At 40.3% G+C, this 17,495-nt stretch overlaps 1 protein-coding gene across 2 annotated transcripts in view; it reads left to right on the forward strand.

Annotated features, from left to right (window-relative positions):
• FTO (FTO alpha-ketoglutarate dependent dioxygenase) overlaps positions 1 to 17,495 on the forward strand; it is a 345,689-nt gene that overhangs the window by 148,768 nt on the left and 179,426 nt on the right. For both annotated transcript variants that reach the window (XM_032486327.1, XM_006185972.3), the window contains exon 7: positions 2,530 to 2,649. In XM_032486327.1, the coding sequence (XP_032342218.1) occupies positions 2,530 to 2,649 (120 nt within the window). The remainder of the gene's footprint in view (positions 1 to 2,529; positions 2,650 to 17,495) is intronic.

A 17,495-nucleotide genomic window follows, 5' to 3' on the forward strand; every position in this document is an offset into this window, starting at 1 on the left:
GGCAAGACTTCAATGCATGGGGAAAAAAAACAAAAAAAACAAAACACCTCTGTTAAGAATAAGTCTTGAAGATTGAACTTTCCTGATTGGCCTCAATGGAAGGGGGTGAGCATGAATTGACATGGTTGCTAAAAACTTTCCTCGCTCAGAAAATTTCATAGGATTGTGAGATCCTTGAGGACAGTAAGTGCTGGGCCTTGGGGCCTCCATTCAGTCCGTATTCTTAGCATCTAGCAAGTGCCTGGCATATGGTCGGCTGTTCGTTATTAACCCACTTAATCCTCACCACAAACCTTTGTGGTTATTATGTAATTATCCGTATTTTACGGATGACAGAGCTCTTCAGTAGTGGAGCCCAGTTCTGAACTGACTTCAGAGCCCGTGTTCTTAACCATTATACTGTCTGCCTCACAAGACAGTTGAGCATCTGAGGAGGAAGATGAAGTCATTATTTAATAAAACGGACAGGGTCTTTCTTTGTTCTCTGGTCCAATAGCAGAGTTCCAGGTATGCCCCTCTCCTTGCTTCTGAGTTTTAATTTGCTGAAATCCAGACTCTAGTGTACCTTTATAGACTGAGTGAACTAATTACCTATGGTAATCAGTTTTATTTCCTGGGATGTCATGGTTGACAAGGCTTATATGTTTTGTTCTTGTAATGGAAATAACCAGCCCAAAGACAGAAAAACCTTTTCAACTCTCCCTAACCTAGGGCTTGGTGCTTTGCTGCTAGGCTGTTCTGTAGTGTGAACAAATTTCATGTGAAATCTAAAAAGAACTCTTTTTCCCCCTTGTAATAAATAATGTTGTTAAACCTGTATCTTCAGAGAACTTGAATTACGCTTGTATTCATTTCCCTTTCAAAGAAGTCAAGTTTACCTCTGTTAGCCACTGTCTTTTAATACTACACATAAAGTTTAGCAACAATTGTCTGAATATTGTCCACATTCCTTTTTTTGTTTGTTTTGTTTAAACAGCTTTAACTGAAATCAGTTCTACATATCAAACAAATGTTTAGTTAATGTAAACTAAAACCTTTTCATATGACTTGGTGTTCTCAAGTTAGTTACTTGAGCCATTTTCACCATTGTTAAATCTTCACAAGTTGCTTTTGTTTGCCTCATGAAAGTTCAATATGGATAAACAAACAAAAAAAATTCTTTGTGGTGAAGATTATAATAGCTCTGTGCCTGTATATGGAACATGATTATCTTAGCAAAGCCAGACAACCCAACATTAAGCTGTGAAAGTTCTACATTTCTTCAGAGGGCAGAGGTAAAAAGGGCTTAGGGGATGAATGAAATTGTACTTTAATGGTAATATTTGATTCTTAAGTTGAAGATGAGTGATAGAAAATAGATAAGAAATAATTTCTTATTCTTTCAAAGCTTTACTTAGCCTCTCATGTTTATACGTTGGGATTACTTCATTTGCAGGAAACAGAAGACTCAACTGAACTGGTTTCAGCAAAAAGGGCTTCAGGAATAGCTTGTTCAAGAGTCAGTTGATGTCACCAAGACCTGGTTTTTATCTGCTCATTTTGCAGCTGCTTCCTCCTGGGTTGCCTCCGTTCTTCCCATTCTGCAAAAAAGTTGCAGAATCCTCTTCCTGTATCTTCTGACAGTCTCAAGATTTATTCTGATTAAACATATGTCTGTTTCCCCCAAACCCAACTCAGTGACTAGAGAAATGTGGTGGGCTGATTGACTCAGAGTGGATCGCACGTTCTACCTCTGGTATTAGAGTTGGCTTTCTACCCAGACCACATGGGCTGAGACTGGAGAAAGGAGTGGGTTACCAAATGAATAGTGGGGCTTGGTTAGAACAGAAGGAGAAATGCTAAGGAGGCTTATAATAGAAGTTTACCATTGTAGGTTTGTAGGAAGGAAAAGAAGTGATTAGTGTCTTTATGTCCTATTTACCTATTGTTGTTGGCTCTGACTGGATTGAAAGTGACAATCTGAATGGCTCTGGAGGTTTAATGTGTTCCTCCATAATTAGCCTTATATTGTTTAATTATATGAGTTGATAGTACTGCCAGCTCCTCTTGGCTCATGGGTAAATTCTATATTTATTTTTGATCTAAGAAACCTAAAATTGATATTTTCTGATATGTATCTGTGTTTTGCTCTTAATAATAGTCTTTAATACAGATGTTCAATGAAAACACATCTTGTTAGATTCTGTCTTTCCCGTCACACACAGTATAGGCTGCTGTATACTTGAGGGTCTCAGGATTTGTTGTTGATTGACTTATAGTTTCCTCACGTCTGAGTGACGATATGTGACTGAAAATCCACAGCCTGACCTGGGTTGTCTCACTAAGCTTTAAGACTGCTCTCCTTCTTGACTTTGCAGAAAGGCTCTGGAGACCCCAAGCTATATTGGGAACTGGTTAAGCTGAGCTTTTCTCACCTTTTCTCACCCTGTGGCTTGTGAAGTTACTGGAGAATGGAGTGACGAAGTTTATTGTCCTTGATTGTCCATCCCAGGGGCATCCTAACCACGGCCTTGTATTTATGATCCCCAGGTCGAATTTGAGTGGCTGAGACAGTTTTGGTTTCAAGGCAATCGATACAAAAAGTGCACCAATTGGTGGTGTCAACCCATGACTCAGCTGGAGGAGCTGTGGAAGAAGATGGAAGGTGTGGTAAGTACCACAGATCTGGGACCGGATTTTCTGGGATGCTGTGCTCTACTAATCCTCGGCTGCCTCGTTTGCATAGGTAATGCATATTTAATTATTCTAAATAGTGAGTTAAGTTACTCTTGGTAAGGTAATGGGAGCAGCCAGGGTTTTTTCAGTACGAGCTCAGTGCAGTGCAATGAGCACGTATGGAGCATTTCCTACATGTAAGGCGCTGTGTTACACATACGCTAAGGAAGTGAAGATGAGAACAATACAACAATAATTCCTAACTTCATTTGCATTTTTATATGCATCGTGCACTCTTCTAAGGGTTTTTCCCTATATTAACTTTTCAAACAACAGTCCTATGAAGTGCAGAAACTGTTATGAACTTTAATTTATAGATGTGAAAACCGAGGCCTAGAGAAATTAAATGCCTCCCCCAAGGTCACAGAGCAAGTGGCGAAGCAAGACTGAAGCCCAGGCAGAGTGGCTCTGTGGCTCGTGCACTTAACCACTCCATTCAGTTTAACAAGGAGAGAAGCGTGAATATAGCCAGGTGTTACATTAGCTAAAATGAAATCCTGTAATAGAGATTAAAAAAAAAAAATCAAGAGTCCAGAGGAAGGAGTATTAAATTCAGACCGCTGGAGCTGGGCATGTTGTGAAACAGCAGATGTGGCTTTTTGAGGACCTTGGGTGGGGAAATGTAGGGTCAGATAAGGCATTTTGACAGAAGCATGAGGCTCCAGAAACTGTAAAAACACAGTCAGAAGTGGAGACTTAAAAATTCAGGGGCTATGTAGTAGGAAATGGAGCTAGAAGGCAAGTTGAGGCCACTTGGAGGTCTTGACTTAAGTCTAAATTTAAATAATAGTAATAATAGCAAATGCTTATATGATATTTATTAAGTACTAGACACTATTTGAAGTGTTGTATACATAATTTATTTAGCTTTTAGGACAATCCTATAAAGTAGGAATTTTTTCCCCTCCATTTTACACACAAGGAGACTGAAACACAAGAGATTTACCTAACTTCCTCAAGGTCATACAGTTAAAGGGGGGAGCTGGGGTTTGAACTCAGGAAGACTGGCTCTAGGGTAATGCCCCACGCCCCCTCACTGTTCTGCCTCCAAATAATCGACTTTGGAATGTAGTGGAAAAGCGATAAAAGGCTGCTAAACTCCTGAGATGTGGTACCACTGCACAGACTTTGAGATGTGCTGGAAACTGAACTAATTTGCAAAAACGGGGAGCTGTCACTACTCCCTATTTTATAATAGTGGAAACGGCAAGTCATGAGGTCCCAGTCTGAAAGTCTGGGTCAGAACCCAGAAGGCCCTGCTTTCCAGACACTTCCTCAGATTTTTAAACCATGCTTTTTCATGGATATACGTCGGACAGAGGAATGTTATAATCCTTTTAGTGTACTAATAATATCACAAAAATGGATTTCTCCAAAGACGTGAATCGATGCAAAACTGAGCATTGTAAAACTGGGCTGAAAGTGATGAAGTTAGTGCCTAAATTTCCTCAGTTCTGTTCCTAAAATTAGCCTGTGTAGAGCACGCTCTGTTTTTATGGACTGTGTATGTAAAGGCAGCTTCGGTTCAGGGAGTTCCTTTTTCACTGTGTAATTCTGGTTTTGTCCATTTACATCTGAGTTAGAATTTCTCTTCTTGCTGAATCTTGACACTAAGACATCAGCTTGACTTCGGGATGGTGATTTGGCAAATCTTTGCATAAGAATTGGCAAACGAATAAGAAAGGAATTCACTGGTTTTGTTTTAAAAAAAAGTGTTTTTGAATTGCTTTTGTTCAAGGGTTGTATTTTTTAAGTGAGATCTTTGGTTTCTTGAGCTTACCAATGTTGCTCTTATGAATTCACTTAAAAGATTTAGTTATATGTATTTTTTTAAGTTTGGTGGCAATAGCATGTTAGATGAGAACATCTCTTTATAACTCTCATGTAAAAATACTAAAAAGGAGAGCAGTCTTGGGAATTCTCCAGCATGAGTTCCCTTGCAGTCCGTGTGGCGTTACTAAGGGTTCGGAGTAAAATCAATGGCCTCAGTGTCTCTCAGGAAGTTTCAGGATGATCATTATCAGCAGAGCAAGGTTTGGGCCAAGATAAAAGGAATTGTACTTCTAAATTAAATTTAAGCCTTACCTCAAGCCATTTTTTTTAAATGACTTTTAACAAATTCATAATAATTTACTTTTGCCATTGGAAGAGACAGAAGAGAATAATGATTGGAAAAGCCTACGGCTCTGTGGCTCTGACAGTGCAGTCCCACCCGGCATCTGTGTACTGGGGGGTGAACTGGCACTGGCTGTTTAAATTCCTACTTTGTGCCAGACCACCTCGGAATTTTTACATTGTAAGCAGTAGGGGGCAATGTTGAGCCACCAGTGTGAGGCCCCCAGATGCTAAGCCTTTCAGGAAAATGCATACAAATGTACCATTAACTGTCAAGAATTATCCGTGTTGCTTCAAGTTAGCTGTAATCTCCAAGATTCCATAACACAGGAAATCAGTTGTGGGTTAACAAATTCAACAGCAATTTAACATAAAAAGTGCAGTGTTTGGTGCACATTTGGATTCTATAGAACTAGACTAATCCAAACGGTATTTCTGAATGTAGTCACTTTGCTTCCAGGAAATATATTCCTCAAAATGATTATCCACAATTATCAAGACAAATGATTCTATGATTCTTCTTTATCTTTATGGGGTTTTTTTTTTGAATTGTAAAATCACGTGTGTGTTGTGAAACTCTAATTAATGTATTTTTGTCTGTTCTGCAATAAAGCATCGATCTCTTTGGGCGAGAAAATAAAACAAAAAACCTCAGGCAATATGTACATTACTTTTCACCTTTTGCTTATGATTAAAGCAACCTCTGACAGCTCTTGTACCAGGGAAGAGACTTGTGTTGTAATTTCTCTGTGTCTTTGTGTTCATTTTTTCCTTTTGTGGTTGGAAGGTGGAGTCTCAGAGAGGATATAGAAGAACAGAAAATGAGCTTTGAAATCACGTTTCTTCCATTAGTTGTAATAGCTTCACGTGTCATAACCAGTCACATATTTTTAAAAGTTTGGTCAGCTGTCTCTCAAACTCCCCTCACCTCTGCTGCCTGTCCCCTGTTCCAGCAAGTACCATTTTTTTTTAAATCACATTATTTATTCTTGCCCTTTCCCTCCCCGAGGATAGTTTTACTCTGGGCATGCTCTTGTGATGTCAATGTTAAACCTTATATTTGAATGACATTCTGATAAAATACCACATTTTCCCTGACTCTTACCTCATGAATTGATGAGCCATTAAGCCCCAAGCGACAGAACCCTTTCTTCTAACCCAGGAATTTAGCCTAGCCTTTCCTCTCTTTTGGCAGTTCAGGAAGGTATTATAACACTCTCCCACTATTCAAATATTTGTATTTTATTTTATTTTACTTTTAACCAGACCACCACCCCACATCCAAGATTAGTGTATTATGAAAAGACTCTTCAGGATAAAAGAGAGTTACCATTTGAAAGAAACTGTACAAGCTTGGCTTTCTGGGTAAAAAATATGAAAAGCCGAACTCTCCTGTGAGGGAAGGAAGTCTTGCTGTAGCCAGAGATTCAACGGATAGGCCATTTGTCTCTTAGGGCCTGGTATCGCGCCTTGCAAAACTGACATTTATTTTACCTATAAAAATGTTTTAACACGATCAAATTCACAGTGATGCGGAGAAGAATGCTAGGTGTGATGTGTTCTAAATTGATGACATTTACTCATTTCCTTTTGACCTTAAAAAAAAAAAAGGTCAATTTGGAATAATCCAATAGAAATACTCTAGAATGGTTTCCCGAGTAAACATTTTCAGAAGCACGGATGATTTATATACTGGAGAGAAATTTCCTCCTCCTTTTTTCGTTGCTTTTTTTCTTCCAGAAGAGAAGGGTGGATCCTGATCATTTTGAATGTTTTGAATTGCATTTCCTGGCTTGACGGTTCCTCGGTTCCTCGCGCTGGGATAGCAATGCGTTTAAATGGCAGTTGGCCTTAATAACCTTTATTGACTTAGTGGGTAGCAGCCAAGACTGGATTATTTTAATGTATCCGTTTTGAAACAGTGTGAAACACAACATATAATTATGTTCAGTAAGCTATTGGCTACATTGAATTCTACCCATTTATGTTCAAATTTGGCACCAGAGAGCAGGGAGATGTGGAAAATGAGTAGGTGTTTTCTTTGTTTGTTTTTTTTTTAAATACTCTTACCAGTTTCTTGTTGTTAAAGTTTGAAGAGAGAAAGGCAATGAAGAATGTAAAGGTTGTCCTTTACAAGTTCCTTATAATAGTTTGATTTCAAGATGAGTCATGCCTTTTTCCGTGTCATCCTGGCCTGTGCAAATCATCTGGGAAAGCTCAGGCCAGGAGCCCGTCCGATGCTGTCTGGCTGAGCCCTTCTTGGTGTGGGTTACAGGAAGGTGGGGGATGATTGAGCCAAGGAGCAGCTTGTTTGTTTTTGGAGAGATTAATGAAGCTATCATCACAGTGCTTGAGATTAAATTCTTTGTAACTGAATAGAGGAACAGGGCTGCTTTCTCATATACTGAAATATATACTGTGTGTATGAGTTTTTGGTATCATAATTCAGTTAGCCTAGTTCATTTTAGTTCATTTAGTTCATTTCTCCTGGGATTAAAGATTTTTGGGGGTGTGAGGAAGAAAGTGATGTAAATATAAATATTAATTTTTGTACATATTAATGGCGAAGTCACCAACTTTTACATATATATGTGTATGTATCTGTATATTTATCTGTCCTCTTTATTGTTACTGTGTATACTTTAAGTTATATTGGCTAAGGTAATCTTGTCTTCCATTTTTCAAAGGTAGCATTTCTGATATAGGAGCAGAATATATTATAGTAATTTAGGATTTGGTGTGAGATCTCTAGTGGTTTTAAATGAAAAAATTAAATTCCCTTTTCCCCTTTTTGGCTGGTTCAGTGCTGAGTGGCTCAGGATAAACACAGGTAAACAGGTAAGGGAAACAGGGAGGCAGGTGAACCGTCACAAGCACCCCCACAATTCAAATTATGTGTGTAGACACTGAGCTCTGGGGCCCCCTAATCACTGACGGGTGGGTCTGTCATACCTCCCTCCCCACCCCAACTCCAATCCCACACCACTGTATTATTATATTAAGAGTAAAATTTCTGGGACAAAATTGTACATGTAATTTAACAGTGAATTTTAAACAGGTTTTGATTCTTTTGATTGCCTTCTGGATTTCTCTCAGGTTTTTTCCAGTGTTTTCCCTTCGTTGCTGCGGACTTAATAATGAATTAAGGAAAAAAAATGTTGTAAATCTTGTCTTTTTGGGAAGAAATTTACAATTCCACGAGAATTCAGGCTTAAGCCTTAGAAACAGAATGTGCATGGAAAGCACAAAGGACTCTGTTTATGATTCTCTTTGAAGTGTTTTTGCAACTGGATAAGGAAAATTTTAGAAACCGTCTGATAGTGTTCAGGGTAAATACTTAAACCCCTTTAGAGAATTTCACACACAGATACTGTGCAGCAGAAAAAAGGGATACTTATGTTTCTTTAAGCTGCTACAGCCTACAGCTTTGTACTTAAAGACAGAGGTGTTGAATAGAATTCTACTGAGGATACATCCAGTGACAATATCTCCAGGAACATCAGAGCCAACCAGTGGGTAGGACTTTCTGTTTTTAACCCTTCCAGGAGCTGTGTGAGAGTTGCGCTTTCTTGGTACCAAGTACTAGGATGTGCCTGTTACCTTCCAGGAATGTTAAGAGGCTTATTCCAATGCCTGTGCTCTGCACACAAGGAGAACAGGGCTAAAAATGCTGAAGATGGTGAGACAGGGCGACAGGGACTAGGAAATTCCAGGTGAAAAGCCTTGCCATCTTTCTTAACTCTTATTAGTGTGCAGAGAGAAAGCTGAAATAAACAGCCGAGGTTTCTATTTTAGCGTTGGTTTCATAGCTAAATTTTGCTAGCCTGTGTTAATAGACTCACACACACACACACACATTTCACACACGTTTTTTAAAAATGGACAAATTCTATTGTTTTATGTAATTTTAACTACACTGGAATTCAGATTGATGTAAAGGTGTGACGAGCCCACCAGTTTTCCCTGGGGAGCTATTGCAACCTTGGCTGCTGGAATTTATTTTGGATTGCTTTGATGAGCAGACCATCTTAGCATTTCAGATGCGAATTCAGAAACCTTCCTGCCAGATTAGGGTGGTAGGAATTTCCACTTTTCCTCGAAAAGATATAGCTTAAAACAAAGGTATGCTTTATTTATTTCCTCTGGGTTTTTTTTGGGGGGGGGACATTAAATTCAACTCTAGTCTGTCATTTATCTTATTATAAATATCTGAAATATGCTAGAAAAATCGCAGTCTAGAAGACTGAAATCATGTGGGGTTTTTTGTTTTTTGTTTTTTTTAAAGACAGACCTGTAGTTTTGAAAGGGAAACAAAACTTCCAAAGGATGTGTGCCAGTTGTTGGGAACATTATCAAGATCTTAGCATCTTATTCCCCAAGTTGGTTATTTATTGGTCGCTAAACCTGTTACCTTCTGAAGAAAAGTGTTTTGATGATTAAATGAGAGAGTTTGTAAAATATAAAAATACTATAGACACGCAAGTTGTCACCAGTCGTGATTTCAGAAGGAAGTGTAAGCAGCCCTCAGTTTCGGACCCCTTACCTAGAGGCCATTTGACTGCGTATCCCTTAATGCCGGCATCCCTCCGCTTTTCTCATTACCCTTCCTCTAGGGCTGGGGTCAGTCCTGAAGCTAAAGCGACTTACAGTGACTTGGAGCTCAGGGCTGGTAATATTTCTCCCTTAATGTGGGCTAAATACTTTGGGAGGCTGGGCTGGGAATCTTTCCATATTTTGCAAAAATGTCTCTATGGAGAAATGTGCTCACAGTGCCAAAACCTGACTTATCAGTGAGCTCTGGAAACTCATTAAGTTGACTCTTCCGTGCATTAAGGGTAACGTAACCATCACCCTGCTCCCTTCTCATCGACATCTGCAAAAGAATGACCTTTTTATTTTTTTCTAAACCAAAGGAAACTGAGATGTTGCCTTTTCAGTCTTCCTGCAAGTGTCTCTGTGATCATTTGTAGATGATATTTTTGGCACTGTCTTTTCCCTAACGTGTAAATTATGACCAACTTTTTTTTGTATTTCCTTACATGATCTCAACGCATCTGGAACCACCGGTGATAATCTCATTTGTAAATTTTTCCTTGATGTGTCTAAAAACCTCAGATAATCTCCACCTTGTTTTTGATTGATTGACAAAATTAGGCTTCAAATAAAAATCTGGAATCTTTTGGCAAAGTTGAAAATTAATTTCTAGTGTTTGAGGCAGACCTGCCTTGGTTATAAAGACCTGGAACAGGTGGTAGCTTGATAATATATATCCTTCTGACTTAAATATTATTAATTTAAGTGAGCAATTATGAAATGCGCAGAATTATGCATCAGAGCTCCTTTAACAGATGTTGGGGGATTCAGAGGGTTGTATGTTATTTAATGTCATAAACTTTTCATGCAGGTAACAATGAATTTTTTTAATGGGTAAAAGTGGTGGGATATACCAGTGCCTGTAACAAATTAGGATTTTCTTGGTACTGGGATCTATCTTAGGGCACCTGAACAGTAGTGTGCCTTCATCAACCATCTAGTAATAAGTATCCCAAACCAAACTTTTGATTCCCACAATTCCCTCCAGCCTTTCTCCCAGTCTTGCACAGTTCAATAATTTGCACCCTCCCATTGCCCAAACCCAAAACCTTGGAGTTCTCTTACTTTGCCTCTGGACTTACCAGTGAATCTAGTTAGCTCTGTTTTCAAAATAGGTTCATGATCTGACCACCCTCCCCCACCCTCTCTGCTCCCACCTTGGTCCAAGGGCCATGGCCGCGAGTGGAAACAACCTCCCTGCTTCTACCACTCATGTTCACCCCTGTCAGTGCCCCTTTAAAATATGGCAGGTTATTTCTCTCCCCTAGCCCAAACTCTCCATCCTGTTCAGGACCTCAGCTTCCTTGCGAGGGCTCTTGTGCGTCCCCCTCCCCTCAACACAGTCTCCCCCACCCTGCCCCCTTCTCCACTAGCCTTCTAACTGTATTTTGTTGTTGTTGTTGTTACTTATATATTCTTTTTTTTAAGTGTTTTTATTTATTTATTTATTTTTATTGACTTCTAGTCACTTTACAATGTGTCAATTTCTGATGTACAGCCTCATGTTTCAGTCATACATAGACATATGTATATTCATTTTCATATTCTTTTTCATTATAGGTTACTACAAGATACTGAATATGGTTCCCTGTGCTATACGGTAGACTTGTGGTTTATCTATCTTATATATAGTAGTTAGTATCTGCAAATCCTGAGCTCCCAATTTATACCTCCCCACCCCTTTCCCCTACACCCTGTAACCGTTAAGTTTGTTTTCTATGTCTGTGAGTCTGTTTCTGTTTTGTAAGTGAGTTCATTTGTGTCTTCTGGGGGGGATTCCACATATAAGTGTTATCATGTGGTATTTTTCTTTCTCTTTCTCGCTTACTTGACTTAGAATGACATTCTCCAGGGCCATCCATGTTGCTGCAAATGGCATTATGTTATTCTTTTTTATGGCTGAGTAGTATCTCATTGTGTGTGTGTATGTGATATATATAAAATATATATAAAATCACAACTTCTCTATTTCCTTACTGCCCTTAGAATGAGCCCGACTTCCTCCTGCCCCAGGACCTTTGCATTTACTGTTGCCTGTGTCTGCCATATTCTTCCCTCTGTTATTTGTGTGGCTCACTCGCTCGCTCACTGAGATCTGAGATCCTTCAGGTCTCTCTGCTCCTGTCCCTCTTTGGAGAGCATTTCTCTGACCAAGCTCTCTCTGCTGTACTTTGCCTGCTGCTGCTTTCCCCCACCTGCCATGATACCATGTGTGTTTCCAGTCGGCCTCTACTTATATAATCCTCATGGGGACAGAGGCTTTGTTTTACTCACTCTTACTGCCCCAGCTCCTAGAACAGTGCCTGATACGTATCAGGCCTTCGACACTTGTTAAAGAAATGAATTCATGTTTGGTCAGGGTTCCAGCCCTGCTATTTCCTCACACGCAGGCTAAACAGCACGACCTTCAATGTATTCTTTCTAACTGTGCATTTTCCTCAAACCTTAGGCCCTGCCTCACAGGAATATTTTGGGGTTAGTTTTATTTTTAAACAAACATGACCCTCCCAGCAATACCCCCTAAAACATCTTTCTCATTAAAAATCCTAAGACGGTCAAGAGCACAGAGGATGCGCGAGAGGGTCCTGTTTTATGCCTTTGGCATTTACGCTGAGAAGATGGAGCAATCACTGGTGAACAACTTATGCAAATAGGAAAACTTTTTTTTCCAAATGAGAGACGTAAGTAGGTTATTAAGTTTCTCCGAGTAGCAGTGCTGCTAAAACTCAGAATCGTGGTGGTTTTGTCTCATTTGTTGGCATCCTTCGTGTTTTTAGATTTCCCTGTTCTTGAAAAACTTAATACAGTAAAATTGTCATAAAATTCAATGAGTTCTCCAACAAAGCTTGGACTGTTTATGATTAATTTCCCAAGTTTGAGAGGGAAGGCAGCTCGGACTGGACAGGTTTGGGGCACAGAACCAGGGAAATCTCTGAGGAGTAAACTGACTTCCGCTAGACAAGCTGAAAACTGATTAAAATATTTATCATCCTTTGGGTATGCAATCGCTTTTGATGATGGAAGGCATATTAATATTCATCTTTGATGCTTGTCTACACTTCAGACAGATCCCAGGAAAGGATGTTCAGATGACCAGTTTTCTCTCCTCACCAGGAGTCCTTGAGACCCAGTACGGCTTGGAACCGAGAAACGCCTTGTGATGTGATGAGCTTTTCCCCTGGGGCTGGGGATGCAGGGAATACAAACCAGGAGAGACCTTTGGACTGGAAAGCTTTAAAGGATTACTGCTTTCTCACAGGAAGTCTTTTGCTAGAACAAAGGGGAAAGTTTGGACATAATTTTATAAGCAGCAGAGCTGCTGTTGCCAAGTCCATGAGGCTGACTTGGCTCCTTGGGTGAGGCTTTTGGGGTGAATGCTATTGGGGAGCTGAAGACTCCCCGCTCCTCCTTCCTCCTCTGCTAATTTTGTTTGCCGCTGATGCCCAGTCTTCTTACTGGTTGTTCTGGAGTGTTCCATCTCCTCATCTCAAGCCAGAGTAAATATAGATGGTGTCCACATAGCCAGGCATATGCAGCACAGGATGGCCTGCTGGGATCTTTTAATTTTTTTTTCTTTAATGGGAGAAAGAATCTGCCGTAATTATTTCAGTTAATTATGCAGTGTTGTTTTCTGTCTTGACTGGAATAGCCTTGATTATATTTTTGAGGGCAAACAAGAGCTGTGAGAGGACCTGGCCTTTTTATTGAGTGGTCTGAAGAACGTGGCAGTGCAGTCAAATGTTCTCATTAACAGGGCAACACGCAAAGACACAGTTTCTACCTTTTAAATCTGAAAATTCAGCATCTTCCCCTTTTTGCATTTTAGTCCCTATTATACTCCATGCTGAGATATTTTTAGGAAAGATACCTCAGAAAACTGGACAGTGGTGCTATATTTGAAAATGCTTTTCAAAGAGTGAAAGAGAAATGTTTTTTCTTCGTCCCAGTCATTTACTCATTCATCTGCTCCACTTTGTGCCCACGGGGTGAAGTTACACAGAAAGCGAGGACTCAGGTCTCCCAGGTCGAGAAGGCACAAGGCAGTAAGAAATCCAGGGGGAGGAAAAACAAAGGAGAAAAGTGGGTTCTGATGGGGGCCTTCGGGAATACAAAGGATTTTGAGAGCTTGAGCCGGGTGGAGGGTGTTCCGAGATGGCGGGAGCCGAGACATGGCGGGAGCCGAGACATGGCGGTGGGAAATCTGCTCACAAACTTGTTTGGACCGGAGGGAGTGTGCTTTGGTGCGTCCAGGAGGGAGAGAGCAGATGAGGAAGACTGGCAAGGACCTCCTTTTTCTGATGCGTTTCTCTGGAAGGTGCAGCACCTTTACCCCTTAGTGACTGGCTTCCTCTCAAAGTCAGAGGAAGCAGAGTGCTAAACAGGCACAACTGAAAATAAAACGAAACCGCCTTATGACTTTGCACTTGCTGAGATCTCACTTGGGAAACAGTCCCAGATTGGATCATTTACACTAACCTCAAGACCTGTCTACCTCCTGACTGCAGCCAACAAGCAGCACTACATTTTTAGGAGAATTAGAAGTGAGTTGTGGCATTTTCTGATCAAGGTCTTTTTTTTTTTTTTCCTCTCAAAAAATTGAATAGCAGCCTAATAATTTTGGACTTTGGTCAGAGGCAAGTCTTCCCTTGTGTGAACCACTTGGGATTCTCTTCCGTGTTTAGGAAAGTTAGATCTAGTCTTTGTTCTTTCTGTTTGTTTGTTTTTGTGGAATTGTGGAGTTTTTTTTGTTTTTGTGGAATTGTGGATGTTGGAATTGTGGTTTGGAGGAAGTGACATCTCCACTGCCTCTTGTAGAGGCGACAGTCTTGAGGACTTCAGAACTTGCATTAAAGTACTTTGAAATATAGCCAAAGTATCATTCATGAGTTACTTGGTTTGGTTCAGGATAGCAGGTGTGGGAATCTGTCATTTCCGCTACTGAAAAAGAGCCTTTTCTTTCCCATGCGTGTCTCCCCATCCTTTGGCTAACAGCCTCGCCTCAGCGGTTGTGCCCTCCACGCCGTCCTGGACTTGCCGTTGCGCTTTGGCACGTCAGTCACACCACTTACGAGGCTGAGGGAGTGCTTGGAATGTAAGTGGTGGCTGTGCATCCTGGTCTCTCTCACATTTATGTATAGATTTCTGCTGGACGCTCGCTTCTTCCCTCTAGGTGATGTTATCATTCTCTGGTGACTGGTTTTATTACTTCCAAGGCACAAGGTGTTAATTCTTGAGTGATTAATAACTCTCTGTGAGTTCGCTCTTCACACACAGGCTTCTGCAAGATTGCCTTTGCTTTGACTCTGTTCGAGGCTACCTCCTTTATTAGTGAGATGGAGACGTGATATTATGGGGCTACTGTTTCATGTTGCCGGAGAATCCTTATGAGAGAGTCACACCCAGGTGGTGCTTCCCTGGAGAACATATACACTTCGTGCTTTTTAGAATGCCTTCTCCTTTGTTATCTCTATTCCTCACAATGCCAGCGAAACTGGTAGTGGAGATGTGGTCAGATTTGTCGTTGTCCCTCCAGGCTGGGGCATTTATCCCGGGCTCCTTATTTATTGACTGTACCAGTGGTACCCCCAGTGCTAGGCTCCGACAAGCTGAGGTCCAGCTGCCGTGCAATCCTGGAACATCAGAGTTGAAATGTGGTCACCACATTCTTTTCCTTTTGGCAAAGGAAGGGCCCCGAAGGTACAAATGCTTGTCTGGGGGCAACAGAGCCAAATACTGGTGGACAGAGAACCCAAATTTCCCAATTCCCAGTTCAGTATTTTCCACCATTCCCTAAGTCTCCCAGTGACTGTGCCTTCTCTGATGTATTCACCACCTTTCAGTTGGATGCTAGAGGCAAAATATGAAATGAATGTTTCTCTGGGGTCTTTCCTGTGCCCTGTGTCTGGGCCTGGCATATCAACATTAGGCTCTTTCATGCTGAGCTGGACAGTTGTCTCTGTTCATCCAGCATCCGATCCTCCTTCACAGCCTCTGGATGTTCTCTGAGGGACCAGCTTCCTTTAGCGGCTACAGCGGGAGGTGCATTGCCTTAGTCTGGCTCCTTCATGAGCTTGTGACCTGAGCTAGGTCTTTCAGATCAGCTCTCCCAGGACTATTCGCTGACACACACACACGGTGCAGAATTCAAAAAGTATAAAAGCATATACAGGGCAAGGTCAGACTGTCCCCTTACTCACTCTCCCAGCCACCCATCTCCCTTCCCCAAAGGTTTGCCCTATTCGCAATTTCTTTATGTGCCTTTCCAGAGATATTCTGCACTCTTACTTATATGTGCTGTTTTTCTGATTCAGTAAACACTGTATGTTAGAGACCTTTTCATATTTGTACATTTATTCAAATGACTGCATAGTTTTCATTGTATGGTTTCATAATTTATTTAACAAGTCTCCTACTGTCTTTAGTCTTCTGATTTTACAAATAATGTTATAATGAATATCCTAATATAGGCATACCTTAGAGATATTATGGGCTCGATTCTAGACCACTGCAATAAAATGAGATTTGCAGTAAAGTTAGTCACTTAAATTTTTTGGTTTCCCAGTGCATGTGAAAGTTGTGTTTACACTATACTGTAGTCTATTAAGTGCATGATAGAATTAGGTCTAAAAAATGTACATACCTTATTTAAAAAAGACTTTAATGCTAGAAACTGCTGACCATCATCTGACCCTTGGTTAGTCATAATATTTTTGCAGTAGTAACATCAAAGATCGCAGATCACCATAACAAATACGATAATAATGGAAAAGTTTGAAATATTGCGAGAATCACCAAAACGTGCCACAGAGACGCAAAGTGAGCAAGTGCTATTGGATACTTGATGTAGGATTGGCACAAACCTTTAATTTGTTAAAAATGCCAATATCTGCAAAATGCAGTAAAATGAAGTGCAGTAAAATGACGTCTGTCTGTACATAAGGTTTTTTTTTGTTTTTTTTTAATTGAAGTATAGTCAGTTTACAATGTTGTGTCAATTTCTGGTATACAACACAATGCTTCAGTCATACATGAATATACGTATATTCGTTTCTATATTCTTTTTCACTGTAAGCTACTACAAGATATCAAATATAGTTCCCTGTGCTATACAGTATAAACTTGTTTATCTATTTTATATACACCAGTAAGTATCTGTAAATCTCAAACTCTCAATTTATCCCTTCCTACCCCCTTTCCTGCTGGTAACCATATGTTTGTTTTCTACGTCTGTGAGTCTATTTCTGTTTTATAAGTAAGTTCATCTGTCTCTTTTTTTTTTTTTTTAGATTCCACATATGAGCAATCTCATATGGTATTTTTCTTTCTCTTTCTGGCTTACTTCTCTTAGAATGGCATTCTCCAGGGCCATCCATGTTGCTGCAAATGGCATTTTATCATTTTTTATGGCTGAGTAGTATTCCTGTAGTGTAGTACCACAATTTCTTTATCCAGTCATCTGTCAATGGACATTTAGGTTGTTTCCATGCCTGTACATAAGATTTTCACATATAATATCTGTGGTGATACCTAGGAGTAGAACTGTTGGATCAAAGACTATGTGCATCTTTAATTTTAAGAGAAATGGTCAAATTGCCTTCCAGAGATAGAGTCTGTGGCAGAGTTTATATGTGTGTGTGTATTTATGTACACGTATATGGATTCACACGTAGCGTTTATGTGAGGCAGTGCCTGCTTTCTCCGCATCCTCACCAGTGCAGTTCATTAATAGACTTTTTGACTTTTTTCAGATATGATTAGTGAGGAGTGGTTCCTGTTTTGCATAGGAAGAAACTGAGGCTCAGAGAGGTTAAGTGACTTTGTTAAGGTCACAGAAGTAGTGGGTGACAGAGCTGAGCTTTGCAGCCTAGCAAGAGATAACACAGCAAGAGATGTGATCCAGCTGGGCCCAGAGTGGTAGAGGGGTCCCCACCCAACTCCTGAGAATTAGAGTCTGTCAACACAAGTTTACAGAGAGGTCAAAGGAAAGCTCTCCAACCCCTTCATCCTTGCTTTAAATAAAATTCCTACCACTCCACAGTCATCTCAATCCTCCCCGAAGTGGGGAGTACTCT

This window comes from Camelus ferus, chromosome 9, assembly GCF_009834535.1.
Source record: "Camelus ferus isolate YT-003-E chromosome 9, BCGSAC_Cfer_1.0, whole genome shotgun sequence".
Lineage (NCBI taxonomy): Eukaryota > Metazoa > Chordata > Mammalia > Artiodactyla > Camelidae > Camelus > Camelus ferus.